A 26163-nucleotide genomic window follows, 5' to 3' on the forward strand; every position below is an offset into this window, starting at 1 on the left:
GGAAATTGTGCCTTGGACGCTCTTCTTTAATGGATCCACATGTGACCGGGGGGTAGGGATCGGCATAGTGTTGATTTCCCCTCGGGGAAGGAAGTATGAGTTCTCCTTGCCGATTGTTGCCACATCAACAAATAATCAGGCCGAGTATCAAGCTTTGATAAAGGGGTTGGAATTACTAAGGGAAGTTCATGCTGATGCTGTTGAAATCTTCGGAGATTCTATGCTGGTTATAAATCAATTGGCTGGAAGCTATGAATGCCGAAGTGAGGTCCTGATAACGTATCATGAAAGGAGTATGCAACTGTTAAAGGAATTCAAAGATTTCCGATTAGAGCATGTTCCTCGGTTTCATAATGAAGAGGCCAATCGGTTGGCTCAGCATGCCTCGGGAAATCAGCCCATGATTAATAGAAAACGAATAAATGATAAAAAAAGACAGACTTGCAAACAGAGCATGTATGAGCATTCATCCGCACAATGGCATTGTACAGTGGACAACCAATGGATTTACTCCATATAACAGAGGTTTCCCTCTTATTTGTGATCCCAATGACCTTCAAACCCTCTGTCTGCATGCACAAACAATAACACAGATTAGTGTGTTCGCACTGAAGATGAATATTTTTGTTTAGCTCTTTGTAAGTTATAACCGGCTTCAGATGCTCTCTGTAAACTAATGCGAAAAAAACATGTGGAAGTAGAATACCAAATACCTTTCCTCAAATTTCAGCTGGGTTTCTTCTAGCATATTCCGAATATCTACTGCCACACTACAGTTTAAGAAAACAATTAACAACAAACTCTGGTGATACAGATGAAGGAACAAGACTTTCAAAATTCGTCAGACAAGACTTTCAGAATTCGTTAGACAATGCCTACTCAGGAGAGACAAATTAGACCAACCATGTAGATAAACTCAATCTTACAATTATGAGACTACAACTATCATGCTGTTGTCTACAATTTTGATGTGCTACCTTATTAAATAGAAAGTGGAAATATGATACTATATACCTTGATTGCATTAAAGGAAAAGTATCTTGATTTCCGATAAGGAACAGAAAATTCATAACAGAGAAATCCAACAGGCTCCGTGAAATCTTAACAAAAATTACAAAATATAATCATACAGGCAATAGTTAGTGCAATCACAAGTCATCAGCATCATGGAAAACATTGACATCAACACAATTTTATGCAATTAGGCCATTTTTTAAAAAAATCACGAGGCAAGGTTTGCGACTCACCTGGCAACGGTCAGCTCACAAATCTTCTGCCCGTCCTTCTTAGCCGCACCCTTGACGGGAAGGCAGGCGACCGGCCGGCTCTAGCTGCTCCAGGCGGCCTGAGCCCCCTGTGCTCCTCCACCGCGACGGCGACTGACACAGCAAGGGCTGGGAGGAGGGGGCCGCCTGTGCGCCAGGCCACTACCGCCGACAGCGTGGGGGCGATCCAGCCGGCAGCCACTGCGATGGTGCAGGAGGAGGGGGTCACGCGGTGCGATGGGAAAGGGAGGGGAGAGGAGTCGGAGTCGCCTGGGGAAAAGGAATAGTCACACATAGTGGGAGAGAGGGCGTCGGGGTCAGGGCAGAGGGAGAGCCAGGCGTGGTGGGCAGGATTAGCCGATGAGTCATGAGTGATTTGGTCCGCCTAATCTGGTCCATTAGATCTGAGTGAGTAAAAGAAAAAATAGATTAGAGATAAATCTCGTCCATTCATTTGAAAGATTAGTTGGCTTTATGTGTATTTTTTTGGGTGGCTGTAAGATAATACATGACTGTAGGGAATTTTGGTGTGGCTTTAGTGAAGTTTACAAGCGGTGTATTATATGTGGTAGAGATATATGATGTTAAAAGTAGTAGTGCGATAGAAACCAGATTAATGGAATCAATTACCCTAGATCCGCAAGTTGCAAGGGGATTAGATTAAAAAAAATCAGATCAGAATAGGAAGGGAATACTATTTCAACAAAACCAGAATTAGGACGGTGTCATATTGTCTCCCAGCGGCAGCCCAGCACACGTGTCGTGGAAAGCCAGCGACTTGAAGGCACCACCACCGAATGCCTGATCTCAGTGGCATACTGTAACACCTTAGGTGCTAGGCATGCAATAAGTCTCATAGATCATGCATAAGCACTCTCATAAAGCATGAGCATGAGCATCCCATCACATATGCATTTTAAATTAGGGAGCGTATGGTATGCAAACTGGCTACCTATACAAACTATACAAACTATAATCACGACCATAAGACTCTAATCCAATGGTTAGAGAGAAAGGTGGGTTAATTTAGCACTTAAGCCCCCCACTCATCCTATCTAATCCATCTAATCCCAGGTCGTGGCTGTACGTCGTTACTTCCTTGCGGTGCCGTTTTGTTCCCGTCCGTCGTTTTTGTTCCTGCGTGAGGTCGGCGCCGTGACCCGCGATCCAGCGCCGCCGACCGCTCGCCGGGTACCACGGCCGAGGATGTACGCGCGTACGAACGGCCCGAGGCCGGTCGCCGCACGGCACGACACCCTACTAGCACGGCACGATCACTCATCAGAGCTCTGTCCAGATCTTGCCTGCACACAATTGGCTGCTCGCCCAGCACACGATTCCCCACTGCCATGGATTATGGAGGCGAACGAACGTCAGGTAGGCAGCTCAATACTAGGACCATCTGGCAGCCATGAACTAGACCATGCAATGTACAGGATGCAATGTACGCCCAACACAAGAGATTATTCTGAATAAAAAAACTGCATGGTATGGGTTTGGCACAACAAATTAGCAGAACCTAAAGCAGTGCAGTATCTATCTTGACCTCTTCTTGCGAAGACTTATCACAAATCGAACAAAAACAAATCGAACAAAAACATAAAGCAAGAGTCTATTTTTTTAATCTTCTACTTCCAGGAATACACAGATCATGACAATAAAGTCAGTATATGTTATTCTGAATAAAAAAACAAACCAAACGTAACAAACTCTGTGTTGTCGGACAGCCAACAACATATCAGCCAACAACATTGTTTGGACAATTGCGCGCATCATGATTCGCAACTTGGTTACATTTTCGACATTTTCGGTTATTTTTACCCTGACCTCCACTTCCAGCGTTCTTCTCCTTTCCCTTTTTAATTCTTTTGCTTCTCCCTTTTGATGTGATATCAGTTGGTGGATGTATATCGACCTCATTTGGAATTTTATTACCCAGAAAAGTTTCATACTCCTCCTTTTTATCAATTCTCATTGCAGGCGTGATTTGTTGGAGAGGTTCTACGAGGTTGGATAAACTAGAATATAAAAAATCCATCCCTTGTTCTGAGGTCTTGGCCATTTGAATAAGATCTTCAAACTTGTTGCGTGATTCTGAAATCTTTTTTCGCATTGCCACCTCCATAGGATCCTTAGGCTTTTCATCTAGTAGGTTCCCTTCCTCATCAAAGAATAGTTCCCTATAAAACGAAACAGAAGGATTGTTAGCCTATACGCTCCCAAACAAAATAGCCATAGAAAAAAAGGACAGTATGTACCTTTTGCATCTTGTCTTCCATCTCTTCATAATATAAAGTGATGGTATCTCATTTTGCTTCTCGACTCGAAGCACTTGTATGATATGACGACACGGGATACCATATGACTCATAAAATTTACACGAGCACATACCAAACATGTTTGACTTGTTCATATGAACAACTCGATCTTTTCCAGTTAGGCTGCTGATGGTGAAAGATCTTATATCTTCACACTCTGAAGTACCTTGAAAAATGCAATGGTCTCTTGCAGCTATGAGTTGTTCCTGAAATTTACTAAAAACTTCATGTGTATATATCCCTCTACATTGCTTCTCCATGGCCCATGGTGTCATCAATTTAGGAGTGCTATGAAGACTTGCATTATCGGCTTTCAACTCCTCTTGGCGCTGGCACTCCAAAGCTGTGTCAAACCTTAACCAGAACTCAACAAAGGTCAATTTTCTATGAATGAAACGGTTAAAAAAAGAATTTGCACTCTCTGATCGCGATGTAGTCCTAAGCATTCCTGCTAGAGGTATGTCCAGAAAGTATACCGGAATCCAAGATTCGCGAATGGCATACCTAGTGGAAAACCACTCATTTTCCACGAGTTCATAATCAGTCATGATAGATCTCCACTGTGACACAAAGTCCTCTGAATTCTCAGTCCCCCAAACACATTTATTTAGTCTTTCCCAAAAATTTTCATCATTTCTTATAGATGGCCCGACCTTCTCAGGTACCTTTTCCATGATATGCCACATACAAAATCTATGAGCTGTATCTGGTAGAATATGTGCAATAGCAGCCGTCATGCTCGCATCTTCATCTGTTGTGATTAGCTGAGGTGCTACTCCACCCATGGCCTTAAGAAAGGTTTGAAACAACCATACATATGAATCGATCTTTTCATTTGCTAAGAATGCTGCCCCAAGGAAAACACTTTGCAAGTGATGATTGACTCCAGTAAACGGCACAAATTTCATCTTATACTGGTTGGTGGTATATGTTGCATCTACTGAAATGACATCACCAAAAATACTATAGTTTTTTCTGCATATAGCATCTGCCCAAAATACACGAACAAGTCGTCCTTGTTCATCCACCATAAATTCATAAAAAAGGCAGGATTTACTTCCTTCTTTCGCTCAAGTTGTGCCACAAACATTTGTGCATCTGCATCCTTAATTTTTGTTCTGAGGTTACTGTAATAGTTTTGCAAATCCCTCTTTGTGCACCCAACATTCTCAAAACCACCCTCACTGACATGGAGAAGTCGATACGCCTGTGAGGTGCCAATGCTAGCCTTATGACAGTTGAACAAAGTACTCTTTGCTCTCTCACTGACATTACGGTTGGATCTTAGCAAATGCCTCTTATCTGGCGACACAAAACCATGGCTGTGCTCCTCAACCACTGAATATATTCGATACTTCTTATCACTGCCAAGCCTGACAACAATATGTGCCTCACAGCCACATCTGGTTTCCATCACATTTGGTGACTTCCTTTTTTTCCCGGATTTGTCACTAACTTTTTTTATGCTCTCCTGTCTATACCCTTCTCTTGAACAACAATACCGCTTGAATAATATTTCATCATTGTCCTTCTTTTGCTGATTCACACGAACAGAGAAACCAACTTCATGTGCATATGATTTGTAAAATTTTTCCACATCTGTGAGACTATCAAAGATCATTCCAACCATAGGTTTCAAAAGTTCTTTGCAATTTGTGTCCTATACAAGTGTAAAATTATATGAGCAACGAACCAGACATAACTAGTTCTGTGCAAAAAAAAAATTATTTGTGCAACTTACTACTAAACTCGGAGAAGGTGTCGGTTTAGGTGTGCTTGGTTGTTCAAGGTGGGCTCCAACTCCGGCATCGACCGCGTCGATCGTGATGACAGTGTGATCATCGGCGAGGACAGGAACAGCGGGGGTCTCCATGGTGGCAGTGCCGATCACCATGACTTTAGCGTCGGTCTCCATGGCGGCGGCTGTCTCCAAGGGTGCATGGGGGACAGGGAGCCCTAATCGGTCTCCAGCGTTGCACTGCTCCTTCTCCAGCGTCTCCATGCGCGGAGGTGCAGAGGCATCCTGTACACTGCATCCTGCAGTACGTTGCATCCTGTACATTGCATGGTCCTGTTCATGGCTGCCAGACGCTCCTTCTCCTGCATCTCCATGATCCATGGCAGCGAGGGATCGTGTGCTGGGCGGGCGGCCAATCGTGTGTAGCTGATGAGTGATCGTGCCGTGCTATAGTAGGGTGTCGTGCCGTGCGGCGACCTGCCTCGGTCCGTTCGTACGCACGTACGTCCTCGGCCGTGGTACCCGGCGAGCGGTCGGCGGCGCTGGATCGCGGGTCACGGCGCCGACCTCACGCAGCAACAAAAACGACGGACAGGAACAAAACGGCACCACGAGGAAGTAACGACGTACGGCCGCGACCTGGGATTAGATGGATTAGATAGGATGAGTGGGGGGTTTAAGTGCTAAATTAACCCACCTTTCTCTCTAACCATTGGATTAGAGTCTTATGGTCCTCATTATAGTTTGTATAGTTTGTATAGGTAGCCAGTTTGCATACCATACGCTCCATTTTGCTGATTCACACGAACAGAGAAACCAACTTCATATGGCTTTGCATACCATATGATTTTATGTCCATGTTTTAATATAGATTTAATTATGATAGATTAACATGCTTGCTTTAAAATTTATTGTGATGACCAAACTTGGTTGGTTTATATTTTAGATGAATTAATAAAATTTTTGTGAAATTTTTGGAGCTCTAGAATTGGAGAATTTGAATTTATTTCAAAAATCCCCAAAATGAATTTATTTAAACCTAGAACTAGTTTTAGTTTGTAATTCAAATTCTATTTAGAATTTTGAGTTGCACCTTAAACCAAAATTGTAGAAAATTTTATTTGGAACAACTTTTGTTTTTGCGGCAAAATCTGAAAATAAATTTTAAATGCTCAAAAATGTGTTTGAACAAATATAGGAAAAAGAAATTCAAAAAAAAAGAAAGGGGTCAGGGGGCTTAGCAGGCCGGTGCCTTGCTTTCGGCCCACTGGCCGAAGCCAGCCCGTCCGCACCGCGCCTTCCCCTCCCACGCGCCCGTGCGCGCGTCACGGTGGCGACGCCGTCACACCAGCCGCATCGCGTGGCAGCCATGCACGGCGGTGGCACCATGACGACGGCCAGCCGGGGCTGCAAAGGTCGCCAGCGCACTCGTCTTGTCTCCCTCGCTGAGACGCGCTCGCTCTCGCCCCCTCTCCAGCACTCTTGCCTCCGCTCGAAGCTCGCCAGCGCTGCCATCGCCATTGTCGCCACCGAGCTCCACTCGTGGCGTTGTCCCTCGTCTGTCGCTCCCATCTCCAATTCCTCCAGGCCACCGCTCTGCCTCGTCATCCCCGCCTCCGAACGCACCTCCTTGGTTGTTTTGGTGCATGGTGAGGAGCTCTCCACCATCTTCCCCTTCTCCAGCGTGAACACCGTCGCGGCTCGCGTGGCTAGCGCGCCACCGTGCTCTTCTCCGTCCCTCTCTGCGCACATCGTGTTCGCCTGAGCACCGCCAAGATTCTGCACCCTCCCATTCGCGCTCTACCGAGCCGGAGGGGCGAGCTCCCCGACGAGCAGGGCCACCGTGCCGCCATGGCCGGCGACGGGCTCCGTCTGGGGTGTCTCCGCTTAAGTTAGGGGCGCATGTTGTTCGCCTTGTCGTGGGGAAGCTTCCTGGGTACTCCGTGTCGCCAGGGGGATCGCCGGCGGTGAGCTCTGGCTCATCGGAGGTCTTCGCCCCTATGATGTGACTGACGGGTGGGACCCCATGGCCCACCTGTCTGTCGCTCGTAGCAGGCGGGTGCACTGTGTAACAGAACCGACCAAATTATAAGAGATTAAGCCTAACAGTGACCATTTGCATAGTCAAACCATCACGCTTAAGCCCATATAATCTCGGTAGTCCGTGAAATCTCAAAGGATTTCAAACCACATATCGCACAACAGCCAAGATCGTAATAAGTTTAGCGGTCGCCATTCACAAATACATCCAGATTACAACATTCATAAAATACATCGGAGTTCTTAAAGTTATTACAAACCAAGTTCTTCAAGGGGCGGAAGCTTCATAGTTCGAAAATACAACACACACGCTTAGTCTGATACAGTGCCATAGTTCGGTCATTCCCACAAAAGCAGAAGAAAAGACGGAGTGACCATCGCCCTTGGTCTAGTCATCACCCATGGCTGGGTACAGATAGAGAATGCAATAACCATAGTACATTTGACCATCTGCAAAACAACATGGGAGTAGAACCCTGAGTACGAGAATGTACTCAGCTAGACTTACCCGTCATAAACTTAAAATAAAGACTCATCAAGGATCATGAAGGCTATATAGTGGGGTAGCTGACAACCACTTTGCAAAACCACCGGATTTTACTATCATAACCTACATAAGTCTTTCTTCTTTTAATTAGGTCAAGTTAAAAGTATCATTACCTATCATCTAGGTTTGCACCTGCACTATTACAATCAAGTATAGCAATATGATGGTACCTCATCATAGCAGTCATGAAACCATTTATCTTTATAACCCAAGTGTTCCATAGTCCTTACTACGAGGACAGGGCTCATGCCAAGTGCTCACTATCCAGGAGCGATGGCAATTCAAATCGATTTCTAACCAGCTGGCGAGGTATTCCCCACACAAACCACACCCACTGATCAAGTGAGCTACAGATCACCGTACTACACTATCCAGGACCAAATCGCGGGTTCGGCAGGCACCGCCAGTACCCGAGGACCGTTCCGGTGACCGAGGTATCCAAGGTATACCAAGGTTGCGCACCGCGCCCTCGTCGTTCTCCTCAACCATCACCAATACAGCGCATGGCGGCTCGATTCCCGGCCCGGATAGTGTTCAGGCTTCGCGGTCGGAACGACTTATCCTTCCAGCTAAGTGTGGGGCATGCGTTCAACATGACAAGAGGGCCGTCAACGATCGGTCCTTAATCGACACAGGCAGGGGCACTATGGTCAACCCACCACAAGATCCTGCCCGGTCTCCAATTTTATTCCACACTTGGTTATTCTTTTCCCAAAGCAATCACTGCTTAAATATGTAAGTATCCACCTATATCTCGCAGGTGACAGGAAATCACCCGACTTTTACCGGACTAAGCAAGCTAAGCATAGACTTCGCACCTAGCTACATAGGACAAGGTAGGTAAACGAGGGGTGATATCAAGGAGTACCAATGCATCAGCGGTATCAACCAACTCCTATCACTTAAATGCAATATAGTAGAACAAGCAAAGTGTATCCTGTAAGTTAGCGAGAATAGGGAGACTTAGAATGCTCCGGGGCTTGCCTTTCTCAAATGTGCTGGGTCGGTGATCCGGACACTCCTGTAGTTCCTCTCCGGACTCCTGTGCTTCTGGAGTTTCCTGCTCCTGAATCTCCTCGGGCTCCTTGGGTCCCACTTCGTTCTCCTGCGAGCCTGTATGATGCATGTGTGCTCATGAGTGAAGTGCGAGATACCCGAATGGATGCTTGTATGGGAAAGTACCAAGGGGTCATGACATGATGCGTAGGTGATTTAATTGGTCATGCTCTTTACAAGGTAGTCAACATTATCCGAGAACAAACAATTGAATCACTATCCATTGCATTCTCTTCTACAATTATTTCTCAAATGCAACCAGCAACCCACATGATGCTTCAAAGATACACCAAACCCAACTTATTCCATTCAACCTATATACACAACAATTCATAATTTTCTTTATTAAATCTTTGGCCCATTAAAAAAAAGGCACATGCAATTCTGTTCATCAATAAATTCCACAAAAATTACAGGAGACTACTAGCTAAGCATAAAGTCTACTGTAAATTTTTCATAATTTTTGGATACTTATTTTGAGCCACAAAAATCACAAGATTAATTCATAGGGTATGTATAATCACTCTACTGTGATATAAGTGTCAAACAACAGATTTCATATTTTTACAATTTGTCTAATATCATAAGAAACACCCACAAAATTTTCCAGATTTATTGCATGATCCAATTAATTATTAAAAATCATACATCACTGCCATGCAAGCATTTAAATTACCATAAATTCATTTATACACCAAATAATATGTAGCAATATTTTTCCAGTGAGTAAACATACATGCAGAGCCAACAAATCAAGTTTCATATTTTTCTGAACCATATTTTATTTACTATGCATTTTCCAAGTTTAGCAAAAACATGGATTAAATATATTCATTCAGAAAAGTTACCCAAACATGACATGCAATTACATCAAACTGTAGAACTGGAAATATAGAGCACACCAAAATTTATTTCATCCACTTTGGAGCTGTAGAACTCAAGATATGAATTTTACAAGTTTTGAATCAATTTCTGGAAATCATTTATTCAAGAAAACCGACAAAAAAGGCTACGCGCACCCAGATCTACACCCACCGGGGTACCCCTGCGACTGACAGTGGGTCCCCGACCCCACCGGTCAGCGAGAGCGAGAGGGAGCTCAGCTCCGACGAGCAGATCTCGCCGGCGGTGAGGTTCCCGGCCACGGGGTGAGCACCATCATGCTCCCCGCAGCGAGGCGCACCCAGCGGTACCCTCTGATTGACCGGAGGATGGCCGGAACACCTCCGACGAGCGTGCATGGCGGCACGGCAGCGCTGCTCGCTGTGGCCAAGCCGCTCCGGCGCGGTAGAGCGTGCGCAAACGGCTCTCCGAGCTTCCTCACCACCCTACCGACCTAGCGCAACCAAAAACCAGTGAAAAGAGGTAGGGAAACGCAAGAACCGTCGCGGCGGAGTACTCCGGCGAGCCCGGGGTAACTCCGGCGAGCGATTCACGGTGCTCGACGGACTCTCACCTCGGTAGAACGCGCGCACAAGCTTACCCTAACGATGGCGAAGGCGCTGGTGGCTTCGGTGTCGAGTTTTGGCCACCGGGGTGGCCGGCGGTGAGCAGCGGAGCTGCTCCGGCGATGGCGCTGCGGCGGAGTTCTACGGCTCGGTTGCGCTCGCGAGCGGAGGGAGGAAGGAGAAGGGCGCGGGCGACAGGTGGGAGGGAATGGCCTGGGAGCCCGAGCCGGCGTCCCGACCAGGGGGGTTGGAGGCCGGCCGCGGCACGTCCAACGCCGGCGAAGGGTCCACTTGGCCGGCGCCGGGTGGAGCGAGGCGCGTCCGCGCGTGCGGGAGAGAAGGGAAAGGGGAGCAGGCCGGGCCGCTCGCGGGGCCGAAAGGGAAGCGGGGTTGGCCCAGCAGCGCCTGCCCCTTCTCTTTTTTTTGAATTTCTTTTTTCCCAAATTCTTTTCGAAATTCATTTGGACCAATTTAAAATCATTTTCACCTCTTGCTCCTAAAAACAAAGTTGTTCCAAAACAAAAACTCTACAACTTTGCTTTAATAAGCAGGACCAAATTCCAAATAGAATTTGAATTACAAATTAAAACTCAGTTCTAGGTTTTTAAATAAATTCCATTTGGAAATCTTGTATAAATTCCATTTCTCAAATTCCATAGCTCCAAAAATTACACAAAAATACTCTAAATTCTTCTTACACATAAATCAACCTAGTTTGAATATTTCACATTTTTGGAAGCAAGCATCATATTTTTAATGTATTTAAAACACATGAAATAAAGCACATAAAATCATGTTTTGGGATGAATGACATGCTCATGATGCTATGCTTGATGAGAATGCTTATGCATGTTGTGATAGGGCTAAATGCATGCTTAACACCTAGGGTGTTACAGCCCTTCCCCCCTTAGGGAAATCTCGTCCCGAGATTTTGGGTTACTAACCATTTCTTAGGAAATTTTGGATAAACTGTTTTTAGATAATCCTCAGTTTCCCAGGTGGCGTCCCTATCGTCATGATGGCTCCACACCACCTTGTATGTTCTGACAACTTTGTTTCGGGTTACTCGTTCCTTGGTGTCCACAATTCCTACTGGTTGCTCCTTATACTCTAAATCTGCTTTCATTTTGATCGCTCGAGGTTCAATTCTTTGCTCAGGCACTTTCAAACATTTCCGTAGTTGTGATACCTGGAAGACCGGAAAGATCGAGCTCAACTCTTCCGGTAACTGAATCTTGTAGGCCACCGGGCCTTTCCTCTCTAGTATTTGATATGGTCCCACATATCTGGGTGCAAGCTTGCTTCGAACTCGGAAACGTTGAACCTTCTTCATTGGCGTAACCTTGAGGTACACATAATCACCTACGTTGAATTCAAGTGGCCTCCGCCTCTTATCAGCATAACTCTTTTATCGTGATTGTGCTGCTTGCATATGCTGCTATATGATTTGCACCTTCTTCTCGGTCTCATTCACAAAGTCGATACCATAGAATCTTCTCTCACCAGGTTTAACCCAGTTTAACGGAGTTCTACACCTTCGACCATACAAAGCTTCGAACAGGGCCATCTTGATGATCTCTTGATAACTGTTATTGTATGAGAATTCAGCCAGAGGTAACCATGATTCCCATGATCCCTTGGATGATAGCACACATGCCCTCAGCATATCTTCTAGCACTTGATTTAACCTCTCGGTTTGAACTGAAGTCTGGGGATGATACGCCATGCTTCTTATCAGACTGGTCCCCAAACTCTTATGCATTCGCTCCCAGAAGTGAGTGGTGAACTGTGGTCCTCTATCCGATATGATGGTTTTGGGAATACCATGCAACTTGACAATCTCAGTTATATATATATCGGCATACTCAGGAGGTCGGTAACGAGTCTTCACAGGAATGAAATGGGCCGATTTGGTCAATCGGTCTATGATTACCCAAATCGAGTCATTCCCCTTCCTTGTCATTGGCAAACCCGTGATAAAGTCCATACTGACCTCTTCCCATTTCCAATCTGGAATTGATAACGGTTGCAACAGACCTGCAGGCTTCATATGGATGGCCTTAACTCTGCAACACGTGTCACAACGGGCTACATATGCGGCTATTTCTTTCTTCATCTTGGTCCACCAAAAGTGGGGTGTTAAGTCCTGATACATTTTACTGCTGCCGGGATGAATAGAAAGCTTTGAGAGATGGGCTTCATCCATGATACGATTCTTCAATTCACGATTCTTCGGAACTACTAACCGATGTTGGAACCACAGTACCCCTTTTTCATCAACTCGAAATTGAGTCTTTGGGTCATCTCTGATCTTCTCTTTGATGTGGAAAATACCCTTGTCTGTTTTCTGTCCTTCAATGATTTGACTCTCGAGTGAACAACTGAGTTGTATGTGACATAAGACCTCAGGATGCATGAGATTGAACCCATCTTCAAACAACGGTTGAACCACTTGATAGTGCGGTTTCCGACTCAACGCATCTGCTACTACATTAGCCTTGCCCGGATGATAATGAACTTCCAGATCAAAGTCCTTGATTAACTCTAACCACCGTCGTTGCCTCATATTCAGCTCGGACTGAGTGAAGATGTACTTCAAACTCTTATGATCGGTGTAAATGTGACACTTATTCCCCAGCAGATAGTGTCTCCAAATCTTCAAGGCATGTACCACTGCTGCTAACTCAAGGTCGTGAGTTGGGTAGTTGACTTCGTGCTTTCTCAACTGTCGGGAAGCATAAGCTATCACTCTGCCATCTTGCATCAACACACACCCCAAGCCACTTTTCGACGCGTCGCAAAACACATCAAAAGGCTTTTCGATGTTAGGTTGCGCCAGAACGGGAGCAGTGGTTAGCAACTTTCGCAAGGTGCGGAAGGCTAACTCACACCCTTCCGTCTAGACAAACTTGTGATCCTTTTGTAGCAAACTTGTCATTGGCTTAGCAATCTTGGAGAAGTCAGGTATGAATCGACGATAATACCCGGCCAGACCAAGAAAACTTCTAACTTCCGAGACAGAAGTTGGTGCCTTCCAGTCCATGACTTCCTGCACTTTTGATGGATCCACAGCAATCCCTTCTTCAGACAGAATGTGCCCTAGGAAAGGAACTTTCTTCAACCAGAACTCACACTTGCTGAACTTGGCATATAACTGATGCTCTCGCAATCGTGTCAGCACAATTCTCAGATGCTCAGCGTGATCTTGCTCATTCTCTGAATAAATCAGGATATCATCGATGAACACCACAACAAACTTATCCAATTCTGGCATAAAGACTGAATTCATCAGATACATAAAGTATGCAGGAGCATTTGTCAACCCAAAGGACATGACAAGATACTCATACAACCCATATCTGGTGGAAAAGCAGTCTTTGGAATATCTTGCGGACGAATCTTGATTTGGTGATACCCGGACCTCAAATCTATCTTGGAAAACACTTTTGCCTTGGACAACTGATCAAATAGGATATCGATCCTTGGCAAAGGATACTTATTCTTGATTGTCACTGCATTGAGTGGGCGATAGTCCACGCACATGCGCAATGACTGATCCTTCTTTTTCACAAACATTGCTGGACAACCCCATTCCGACGAGCTTGGCCGGATGAACCCTTTATCTAGTAACTCTTTTAGTTGATTCTTCAACTCAGCGAGTTCGTTTGGTGGCATCCGGTACGGCCTTCTAGATATTGGTGCTGTACCTGGTATCAATTCGATTGCAAACTCTACTTCCCTATCTGGAGGAAGTCCTGGTAATTCCTCAGGAAAAACATCAGGGAAATCACAGACTACTGGGATCTGTGGTAAAGGAACCACGTGCGTAGCACAAGAGATGCCAGCAAAGTCAAGACGACGGGGAAGAGGCACTTGAAAAGAGCGATTGCTCTGCGGTTCTCTGAGGGATAACATTCTCTTCCCAGTATCTATGACAGCATCCCATTCTCTCATCCAGTTCATGCCCATGATAACATCCAAAACTAACCCAGGCATGACCACTAGATTTACCCAAAAAACTCGGCCACTTATATCCAGGTTGCCCCTCGGACCACTCTATTAGTCAACACATCTGCCCCTGCTGAGCTGATGCGGTAGCCATAACCCAGATCTGTAACTGGTTGACTATGCTTTTGTGCAAATGCTTGGCTCATGAATGAATGCGATGATCCAGAATCAAACAAAACAACTGCGAGATGTTGGTTGACAGGAAACATACCAGCTGTTACCGGTTCTCCTTCCGGGATCTCCTCGATCGAGGTATGGTGCACACGAGCTGGATAGGTTGGCTGCTGCCTCTTGGGGTAGGGACATTCCTTAGCAAAGTGCCCCATCTTGTGGCAGTTGTAGCATGGACCCTTGGGCACATTGTTGGCGGCAGGTGCTGCAGCTTGAATTGCCTTTGGCTTGGCAGGAGCTATCGCTACCTTGTATGGCTTCTGCTGCGTTGGATGCCCGGTGTTCCTTCTCTGCGGCGGTCGGAACCTAGCACCTGGGGCAGGAGGACGATACTGCTGTCGCCCTGCCACTGGCGCCCTGGACTGAGATGATCCGGCTTCAAAAGCCCTCTTACGTGACTTGGATGCACTGTAGTTGTTGTTGTTGTTCTCCTGGGTGAGACAGTCACTGATGTAAGCATTGAAGGTAGCCCTGGCCCCTGTACCCATGGTCTTCAGCATCTTTGGATTCAAACCCCTCTGGAAGCTAGCAATCTTCTTAGCCTCCGTGTTTACAAACTCAGGGGCATAGCGTGCGAGATTATTGAAAGCATGTAGATACTCCTTCACCGATTTCGTCCCCTGGGACAGCCTCATGAACTCCCCAACCTTCATTTCAACCACACCCGGAGGAATGTAATTTCCCCAAAAAGCTGCGGTGAAACGGTTCCAGGTAATTGGGGTCCCCTCTGGGTAGGTGGTGCGGTGATGGGACCACCAAATCCTAGCGGGTCCTTGCAACTGGTGTGCCGCATACTCAGCCTTAAGTTCTTCCGTCATTCGGAGAAGACGAAACTTCTGCTCCATGGTGTTGATCCACTGATCCGCCTCGAGCGGTTCCAAAGCCTCCTTGAAGATTGGTGGCTTGGTATCAACGAAGTCCTTGAAAGAGCTGTACTGGTTGACTTCACGGCCGCCCTGGTTATCCCCACGACTGGTGTTGTCAGCTATGTTGCGCAGAGCCTCTTCCATGTTGCGCTGCATCTATTCCATGTTGCGTTGGCTCCCTAGAAACTGCGCGAAAAACACGTCCGCAGTGTATGGAGGAGGCGGTGGTGGCGGCGGCGTTGGTGCTCTGTCCTAATTCCGTCGAGCCCCACCTCCGGACGTACCTGCTCCAATAATCGGATTGCTGTTACCCCCGCCATGTGTTTGCACCATCTGCATACGCCAATGATAAGCAATCGTTAGGAGTTGCCATCAACGGTAGAAATGTGTAAAATCATGCCGTACTGAATTCACTAAGGGAATAAATTCGCACAATAAACAGAGGCACAACAATTCATCATCTACGCACAACATCCCTAACAGATTACTCAACATTCACGCAACAAGGTTCGCGTACATCCAACTTGCCAGCATACATACACTGGACTTTCAGCATTAACTCATAAAGTTTTACATAGCCCAGATCCAAAAGTACACGACATGCCATGCAACATACAACAACTCAAGAAGGACTAGCGCTAGAGCCCTAGCATCTACTCGCTATGATCACTGTCCATGCCAGAGCCATCCTCATCCTCATCTCCACTAGCAGCTGCTCCTATCTCGGGATCCGCGTCCATCTCGTCCTCAGAGTCTAGCTCAGCTGCTCCAGGCAGGTGGTGAGGGTGGAGCTGGTTATGCAGCTGGTGGATCTCCTCATGCAAGTTCTCATTGTACTCCTCGGCATTGGCTAGCTGCTGCTCTAGCTCTAGCTGTCGGGTCCTCAAAGTGTCCTCCTCGTGCCAGGCTTCAGTCCTCTGTCCAAGCACATGGACTAGCATGCGCTCGCAGTTCTTGTGAGCAGTGGTCACCCTATCCTTCTGCTCCCGTACTGCAAGCAGGTCCTGACTCAGCTCACTGTTCTTCTGGACTGCCTGATCTCTCTCTCTGGTCACACGGGCCAACTCTGCCTGCAGCCTCTCAACCTCAGAGTCAAACTCACGCTGCAACTGACGCTTCTCATCCTAGACAGTGAGAAGAGACCCGGACAAGCGACCCAAACAACGCTCCAGGCCTCCATAGGTCTTCATCAACGCGTACATAGCACTCATAGCTGCACTGTCACTGTGCTGGTCCTCATCCGCACTCCTCTCTAGAGCATTCACCTCGGACTGATCCCACACCGAAGTGTAGGGGTCACCCCGGGGAAACACCCCAGCGAAGGCGTGGGCCAGTTCCTGTGGAAACCTCTCCATGAGGTCCCTCAGAACTGCGAAAGCCGCCCTGCTGGCACCGTGGAAAGGCGTGACACCTCGGGACTCGTACACCCAGCCGCCCCAAGCAGGGTCTCCTCAACTGGTAGGGACAACTGCCTCGATCCCCACCAGGGTCTCGTCACCAAGCGGCTCCTTATCCCAATAGTAGCGAGGCTCCCTTCCTTTAGGATACCCCATCGAGCTAAGCACTCTCCAAAGCAAAGTGGGCATCCCGAACTCCTCCAGGAACTTGCTCTTATGTCGTGAGCTCCTGGCCGCCAACGGATGGCGAGGGGCCCGCCCACCAGTGGACTTGCGAGTGGTGAGCCTAGTGCGTGCCATCTGCTGCAAATGGAATACCGTGGGTAAGAGCAAGGATTATCTTTAATTACTTTATTTAGAATTGGGACAGATTAAATTAAGGGGGAAAGTAAGCAATGATATGACATGAACATGATGCATGCACGAACTTACGATCTCACAAACTTAGAAATAAGGGTTAACACTAAGCGGTATATGCGGTGGCACACAACGTTCTCTCATAACGTAACTAGCGTTCTAAGCGAGAACGTGGTTAGGGTACCTGCAGAAAACTCATTTCAGCCCACCCACAGTATGCTAATGCAAAACAAAAATTTAAAACTATGCACTTCACCTACACTGGCACCCGTCCATGCATGTGAGGTGTTACTACCCACATCATCGCCCTAATGACGGCATCGCCTCTCAGGACGGAACTCCCAACATGCGGTACTGTTTCCAAGGCACACCAAAACATGGGTGCATGACACAGCACCTAACAACACTCCCCTAGACCGGCAGTGTATCCGATCATGCTCTCACAGCTCCCACTTACCGTGGCGTAGAGGAAAAATTGATCCATACATTACCACTCAAATGAATGGTACTCATACTATTGCACGCCGTATGAGCGACGAAATAGAAATATGATGCATTAACCCCCAAGTCAGTACTTAACTAGCCACCTTAGAGTCCTTAACTGGGCATAAAGGATATGACCATGGCACACTAGATAATTTTCCAAAACTTAGTTTAACACCTTGATCATTATTAATTAATAAAATCCTTTATTAGACCGGTTAGATTTTGTTTAGGACATACTTATGAACAGTAACTCGCTAAACCTTGCTCCGATACCAGCTGTAACAGAACCGACCAAATTATAAGAGATTAAGCCTAACAGTGACCATTTGCATAGTCAAACCATCACGCTTAAGCCCATATAATCCCGGTAGTCCGTGAAATCTCGAAGGATTTCAAACCACATATCGCACAACAGCCAAGATCGTAATAAGTTTAGCGGTCGCCATTCACAAATACATCCAGATTACAACATTCATAAAATACATCGGAGTTCTTAAAGTTATTACAAACCAAGTTCTTCAAGGGGCGGAAGCTTCATAGTTCGAAAATACAACACACACGCTTAGTCTGATACAGTGCCATAGTTCGGTCATTCCCACAAAAGCAGAAGAAAAGACGGAGTGACCATCGCCCTTGGTCTAGTCATCACCCATGGCTGGGTACAGACAGAGAATGCAATAACCATAGTACATTTGACCATCTGCAAAACAACATGGGAGTAGAACCCTGAGTACGAGAATGTACTCAGCTAGACTTACCCGTCATAAACTTAAAATAAAGACTCATCAAAGATCATGAAGGCTATATAGTGGGGTAGCTGACAACCACTTTGCAAAACCGCCGGATTTTACTATCATAACCTACATAAGTCTTTCTTCTTTTAATTGGCTCAAGTTAAAAGTATCATTACCTATCATCTAGGTTTGCACCTGCACTATTACAAGCAAGTATAGCAATATGATGGTACCTCATCATAGCAGTCATGAAACCATTTATCTTTATAACCCAAGTGTTCCATAGTCCTTACTACGAGGACAGGGCTCATGCCAAGTGCTCACTATCCAGGAGCGATGGCGATTCGAATCGATTTCTAACCAGCTGGCGAGGTATTCCCCACACAAACCACACCCACTGATCAAGTGAGCTACAGATCATCGTATTACACTATCCAGGACCAAATCGCGGGTTCGGCAGGCACCGCCAGTACCCGAGGACCGTTCCGGCGACCGAGGTATCCAAGGTATACCAAGGTTGCGCGCCGCGCCCTCGACGTTCTCCTCAACCATCACCAATACAGCGCATGGCGGCTCGATTCCCGGCCTGGATAGTGTTCAGGCTTCGCGGTCGGAACGACTTATCCTTCCAGCTAAGTGTGGGGCATGCGTTCAACATGACAAGAGGGCTGTCCACGATCGGTCCTTAATCGACACAGGCAGGGGCACTATGGTCAACCCACCACAAGATCCTGCCCGGTCTCCAATTTCATTCCACACTTGGTTATTCTTTTCCCAAAGCAATCACTGCTTAAATATGTAAGTATCCACCTATATCTCGCAGGTGACAGGAAACCACCCGACTTTTACCGGACTAAGCAAGCTAAGCATAGACTTCGCACCTAGCTACATAGGACAAGGTAGGTAAATGAGGGGTGATATCAAGGAGTACCAATGCATCAACGGTATCAACCAACTCCTATCACTTAAATGCAATATAGTAGAACAAGCAAAGTGTATCCTGTAAGTTAGCGAGAATAGGGAGACTTAGAATGCTCCGGGGCTTGCCTTTCTCAAACGTGCTGGGTCGGTGATCCGGACACTCCTGTAGTTCCTCTCCGGACTCCTGTGCTTCTGGAGTTTCCTGCTCCTGAATCTCCTCAGGCTCCTCGGGTCCCACTTTGTTCTCCTGTGAGCCTGTATGATGCATGTGTGCTCATGAGTGAAGTGCGAGATGCCTGAATGGATGCTTGTATGGGAAAGTACCAAGGGGTCATGACATGATGCGTAGGTGATTTAATTGGTCATGCTCTTTACAAGGTAGTCAACATTATCCGAGAACAAACAATTGAATCACTATCCATTGCATTCTCTTCTACAATTATTTCTCAAATGCAACCAGCAACCCACATGATGCTTCAAAGATACACCAAACACAACTTATTCCATTCAACCTATATACACAACAATTCATAATTTTCTTTATTAAATCTTTGGCCCATTAAAAAAAATCACATGCAATTCTGTTCATCAATAAATTCCACAAAAATTACAGGAGACTACCAGCTAAGCATAAAGTCTACTGTAAATTTTTCATAATTTTTGGATACTTATTTTGAGCCACAAAAATCACAAGATTAAATCATAGGGTAAGTATAATCACTCTACTGTGATATAAGTGTCAAACAACAGATTTCATATTTTTACAATTTGTCTAATATCATAAGAAACACCCACAAAATTTTCCAGATTTATTGCATGATCCAATTAATTATTAAAAATCATACATCACTGCCATGCAAGCATTTAAATTACCATAAATTCATTTATACACCAAATAATATGTAGCAATATTTTTCCAGTGAGTAAACATACATGCAGAGCCAACAAACCAAGTTTCATATTTTTCTGAACCATATTTTATTTACTATGCATTTTCCAAGTTTAGCAAAAACATGGATTAAATATATTCATTCAGAAACGTTACCCAAACATGACATGCAATTATATCAAACTGTAGAACTGGAAATATAGAGCACACCAAAATTTATTTCATCCACTTTGGAGCTGTAGAACTCAAGATATGAATTTTACAAGTTTTGAATCAATTTCTGGAAATCATTTATTCAAGAAAACCGACGAAAAAGGCTACGCGCACCCAGATCTACACCCACCGGGGTACCCCTGCGACTGACAGTGGGTCCCCGACCCCACCGGTCAGCGAGACCGAGAGGGAGCTCACCTCCGACGAGCAGATCTCGCAGGCGGTGAGGTTCCCGGCCACGGGGTGAGCACCATCGTGCTCCCCACAGCGAGGCGCACCTAGCGGTACCCTCTGATTGACCGGAGGATGGCCGGAACGCCTCCGACGAGCGTGCATGGCGGCACGGCGGCACTGCTCGCCGTGGCCAAGCCGCTCCGGCGCGGTAGAGCGTGCGCAAACGGCTCTCCGAGCTTCCTCACCACCCTACCGACCTAGCGCAACCAAAAACCAGCGAAAAGAGCCAGGGAAACGCAAGATCCGTCGCGGCGGAGTACTCCGGCGAGCCCGGGGTAACTCCGGCGAGCGATTCACGGCGCTCAACGGACTCTTTCTCGGTAGAACGCGCGCACAAGCTTACCCTAACGATGGCGAAGGCGCTGGTGGCTTCGGTGTCGAGTTTTGGCCACCGGGGTGGCCGACGGTGAGCAGCGGAGCTGCTCCGGCGATGGCGCTGCGGCGGAGTTCTACGGCTCGGTTGCGCTCGCGAGCGGAGGGAGGAAGGAGAAGGGCGCGGGCGACAGGGGGAGGGAATGGCCTGGGAGCCCGAGCCGGCGTCCCGACCAGGGGGGTTGGAGGCCGGCCGCGGCGCGTCCAACGCCGGCGTACGGCCGCCACGTGGCTGGCGCCGGGTGGAGCGAGGCGCGTCCGCGCGCGTGGGAGAGAAGGGAAAGGGGAGCAGGCCGGGCCGCTCGCTGGGCCGAAAGGGAAGCGGGGTTGGCCCAGCAGCGCCTGCCCCTTCTCTTTTTTTTTTGAATTTCTTTTTTTCCAAATTCTTTTCCAAATTCATTTGGACCAGTTTAAAATCATTTTCACCTCTTGCTCCTAAAAACAAAGTTGTTCCAAAACAAAAACTCTACAACTTTGCTTTAATAAGCAGGACCAAATTCCAAATAGAATTTGAATTACAAATTAAAACTCAGTTCTAGGTTTTTAAATAAATTCCATTTGGAAATCTTGTATAAATTCCATTTCTCAAATTCCATAGCTCCAAAAATTACACAAAAAGTACTCTAAATTCTTCTTACACATGAATCAACCTAGTTTGAATATTTCACATTTTTGGAAGCAAGCATCATATTTTTAATGTATTTAAAACACATGAAATAAAGCGCATAAAATCATGTTTTGGGATGAATGACATGCTCATGATGCTATGCTTGATGAGAATGCTTATGCATGTTGTGATAGGGCTAAATGCATGCTTAACACCTAGGGTGTTACACACTGCACCGGGTGCACCTAGCAAAACTCAGCCGTTTTGATTTTTGATTTAAGAAAATGATTTCCAAAAAAAGATTTAAAGTTTGTAAAATCCATAACTTGTGCTAGGAAGCTCTAAAAATGTTTAAACAAATTTTGTTGTACTCTATAAATGTAAATCTATAGTTTGGTACCATCGCATGTTATGTTTGAATATATTTTCTGTATAGATTTAATTAATACAAATAACTGTTGTTTCTTAGAAAATGCACAGAAAATAAAATATGTACTAGAAAAATATGATTCTTATTTTACTAGCTTGGCATGACTATGTAGTTGCTGGAAAAAAATAAGAAATACAATACTTGCTGTAGTAAATGATTTATGTTGATTTAAATGCTTGCATGGCAGTAGTTTATGATTTTTAATAAATATCTGCTCATGTAATTAATCTACAAATTTTTGTAAACCTTTCTTATGTTAATAAGAAAACTATAAAAATATGAAATCTGTTGTTTGACACTTTTGCATGAGTAGGGTATTTCCCCTCATTTATGTTAATAAACTTGTGAATTTTGTGCGGGCCATGTTATTTGCCCAAATGCTATGAAAATTTGGTGGTAGACATTATATATGATCTGCGACAAGCTGTAATTTTTGTAAAGTTTATTGAAGTACAGAACTACATGCTACTGTTATAGGCCTAGCAATTAATAAATAATTAAACAATTGCTATGCATGAAATTAGTAGAGTTAAATAAGTTTGGTATATCTTTGAAGCACTATAATAACTTGCTGGTTTACTAGTAGCTTGCAGAAGAGAATACAATAGATGGTTTGCCTAGGTTACATGTTCTTGTAGGATGTTGACTACTTAGTAGTAATAATTCTTTGTTTCCTTTATCATGACTCTTCTCTACCGGAAAAGAAGTATGCACTTACTCTGTAAAAATTATATCATGATCATCTTGCCTTCACTTGCATACTACTGCACCTTGAGCATCCTGCACCTCCACTTATTTGTGTATATGCATCATACAGGCTCACAGGAGAATGAGGTAGAGCCCGAGGAGCAGGAGGAGACCCCGGTGTAGGGACTTCCAGAAGGACATGAACCGGAAGAAGAGCTGTAGGAGTGCCCCGATCGCAGACCTAGCTCCTTCGAGAAAGGTAAGCCCTCGAGCATTCTAAGTCTCCCTAATTTGTGCTAACTTGCGTTATTATGTCGTGATTGTTACTATGTTGCACTAAGTTATAGGAGTTGCTTGACACTCGTTGAAATTACCACCTATCTACCTTCCTTGTCCTAAGTAGTATAGGTCTGAAGTATATGCTTAGCTTGCCTAGCATGGTAGAAGTTGGGTGATTTTCTGTCACCTGCGAGATATAGGTAGATTCCAAAAGGTTTAGCTGTTTGATGCTATCTTGGGGGATAACCGAGTGTGGGAAAGAAAGTTGAGATCGGGCAGAGCCTTATGGGGGTGTTGGACCATAGCGGGTCTGTCTGTGTCGATTAAGGACTGATTGTTGACGGCCCTCTTGTCATGTTGAACGCATGCCCCACACTTAGCTGGAAGGATAAGTCATTCCTATAACAGAACCATCCAATTTATAAGAATTCAAGTAAATTAGCGACCACGAGAGTAGTCAAGCCAATGGACTTGAACCCATATAAACTCGGTAGTCCGATGAAACCTCAAAAGATCTCGATTCAACCAACATACAACCAAGACCGTACATGATCAAGCATCTCCATCATAGATTACAAACATTCATCACAGGATATAGTTTTACACAGATCGGAGTTCAAATAAAGTTATTACAACATAGTTCAGTAGCGGTAGCAAAGTAGTTTTGAAACATCACACACACATAGTATAATTAGATGTCAGCTCCATGATCATCCTAGCAAAAGCATAACTGAAGATACAAGGGGTGATCTTGCCCGAGATCTACTCATCATCCGCAGCCATGGTACACAACATCATCTGCAACAAGGGTAAATAAAACCCAGAGTACGAGAAGGTACTCAGCTAGACATACCCGTCAAAAACCAGAAATAAAGTGACACCAAGGAGTATGCAAGGCTCATATTTGTGGGCTAGTTTGACTCACATTTTGCATAAAAGCTTTAGTTTTTGGAGTAACTCATTTATAACATTTTCAGCAGCAAGTTCATCACTTAAAACAGCTATCCACTAGATTAGCACCTATTCTAAGCATACACTTGAGTATTAAGCATCACAATAATAACCATATCCAGATTATCACATAGCCATCATCATTCTCATCATAACCATTAAGTTTGTTTAGTGAGTTCTATGTTGCCGCTGCTCGAGTCAAGTTCTCACTATCCGAGAGAGATGGCGATTCGAATCGATTCTTATCCAGCTGGAGGGGTATTCCTAGCACTCACCCAAGCATACCTCGGGAGCGCAGCTCGGATCACCTTTAGCACAACTCTGGACCAATTCGCGGGTCCGTACGGTGCCACACTCCCAGGGACCACCAATCTGCCAGGGTCAGGACTCTAACCTGACACCTCGGTCTTACGCCATTGACTTCCTGCACATCCTTGCTACCAACTGGGGTGTGCACTTAAACCGATCGGGGTATCCGGCCGGAGATGCACTCGTAGGCTTCACGGTCAGAACGACTTATCCGGCCAACTAAGTGTTAGGCATGCGTTCAACATGACAAGAGGACATACAGCGTATTGGTCCTTAAACGACACAGACGGGGATAGATCCACACCCAAGACCTCCATGCCTTGTTGTTTCACTATCATCGTCCCGCCCTGTCGACGAAAGCTAGTCGGCAGTCTACCTTGGGGTATACCCACGGTAGTAGTTTATCGGTAGACGGTGCGCGAACTACGAACTCGATGGTGACGCAAGACACGGACAAGCTTTTTATCCAGGTTCGGCCGCCGAGTTGGCGTAATACCTACGTCCTGCGTCTGGTTGTATTGATTTGTGCTGAGAGAATATGATGTCCTAGGGGGGTCCCTTGCCCCTCCTTATATAGTCTGGAGGGCAGGGTTACAGATCTAGAAACTAATCCTAGTCGGTTACAATTGTCATAGATAATTCGATATCAATTCCTATTCTAACCGACTAGAATCCTGCTTGATCTCCACGTCTTGTTTCCTCGCGCGAAACTCCGGGCTATCTGATCAAGCCTTGAACTCGTCTCGTAGTGGGCCAAGCTTCCTGGCTGAAGTCTAGCCGTAAGGGTATAGGGGTTTATACCCCCACAGGTAGTCCCCGAGCACCATGTATTGTGATGCAACACACCGTCTTGAGCTTCTTCGATCAGCAAGGCTTGTCGTCTTCAATAAGTGGGAAAATCGCCCAAACAGTTGCAACGGTTCCTTGACCAACTCGAGAGACAGTTGACCAACATTGACATCGAAGAAACAGGTTGTTCGAAGAATGCATGGTGCTCTAAAAAAAATTTCTTTCCTGGTGAAGTGCGCCCACTTTACCTTGTTGAAAGGTAGAAGCATCAAAAAAGCAAGCAAATTCACCGCTAGGTGAAGTGTGCCCACTTAGTCCCCGAGCCTGGTAGTAGGTGACGTAGGCACGTGGTGCCAGGCTCAAAAGAAAATTCCCCAAAGTAGTTTTGAGACTGAGATGCATCGCTAGATGCATCGTACCGATGTAGTCCCCGAGCTTGCTGGAAGGCGAAGTATGAGCCTTGTAGCAAGGTCTAAAAAATTGAATTTACCAGTCCCCGAGCATGTCATGCTCGTCTGCAATTGAAAAGACAAATCGACCAGTCCCTAAGCACTTAGTGTGCTTCTTGGAATTATATGTTGCTATACTGTACGACCAGTCCCCGAGCGTCGAGTGCTCAGTGGTCGGTGTATGCTTTAAAGCTTTGAGCTGATAGACTGAGCGACCAGTCCCCGAGCGTCAAGTGCTCGGTGGTCGGTGCAGTCCTTGAAGTTTCGTGCTGATAGACTGGGCGACCAGTCCCCGAGCGTCGGGTGCTCGGTGGTCGGTGCAGTCCTTAGAGTTCCGAGCTGATAGACTGGGCGACCAGTCCCCGAGCGTCGAGTGCTCGGTGGTCGGTGCAGTCCTTGAAGTTCCGAGCTGATAGACTGGGCGACCAGTCCCCGAGCGTCGAGTGCTCGGTGGTCGGTGCAGTCCCCGGATTGTTGACTCACTGGCGTATGTGTCTTCTTACTTTTGAAAAGATCTTTCCAGTTAAAGTTGACGTGACGGGATCTCCTGACGATATGTCAGACAGATGCATGAAAAGCTGCACCTGGCAACTGTACAACCG

At 46.0% G+C, this 26163-nt stretch overlaps 1 protein-coding gene and 1 long non-coding RNA gene across 2 annotated transcripts; both read right to left on the bottom strand.

Moving 5' to 3' along the window:
• LOC110436813 lies at positions 314-1398 on the bottom strand. The gene is made up of 3 exons (XR_002454668.1): positions 1248-1398; positions 714-770; positions 314-569 (listed from the first exon to the last, which is right to left on the bottom strand). It is a non-coding gene; the product is annotated as an uncharacterized LOC110436813 (long non-coding RNA).
• LOC110436764 (protein FAR1-RELATED SEQUENCE 1-like) lies at positions 2864-3985 on the bottom strand. Its single transcript, XM_021464230.1, has 2 exons — positions 3524-3985; positions 2864-3445 (listed from the first exon to the last, which is right to left on the bottom strand). The coding sequence occupies exons 1-2, from the start codon at positions 3856-3858 to the stop codon at positions 3004-3006; spliced, it is 777 nt and encodes a 258-aa protein (XP_021319905.1). The 5' UTR covers positions 3859-3985; the 3' UTR covers positions 2864-3003.

The sequence above is a fragment of the Sorghum bicolor genome, chromosome 7 (genome assembly GCF_000003195.3).
Source record: "Sorghum bicolor cultivar BTx623 chromosome 7, Sorghum_bicolor_NCBIv3, whole genome shotgun sequence".
Classification (NCBI taxonomy): Eukaryota; Viridiplantae; Streptophyta; class Magnoliopsida; order Poales; family Poaceae; genus Sorghum; species Sorghum bicolor.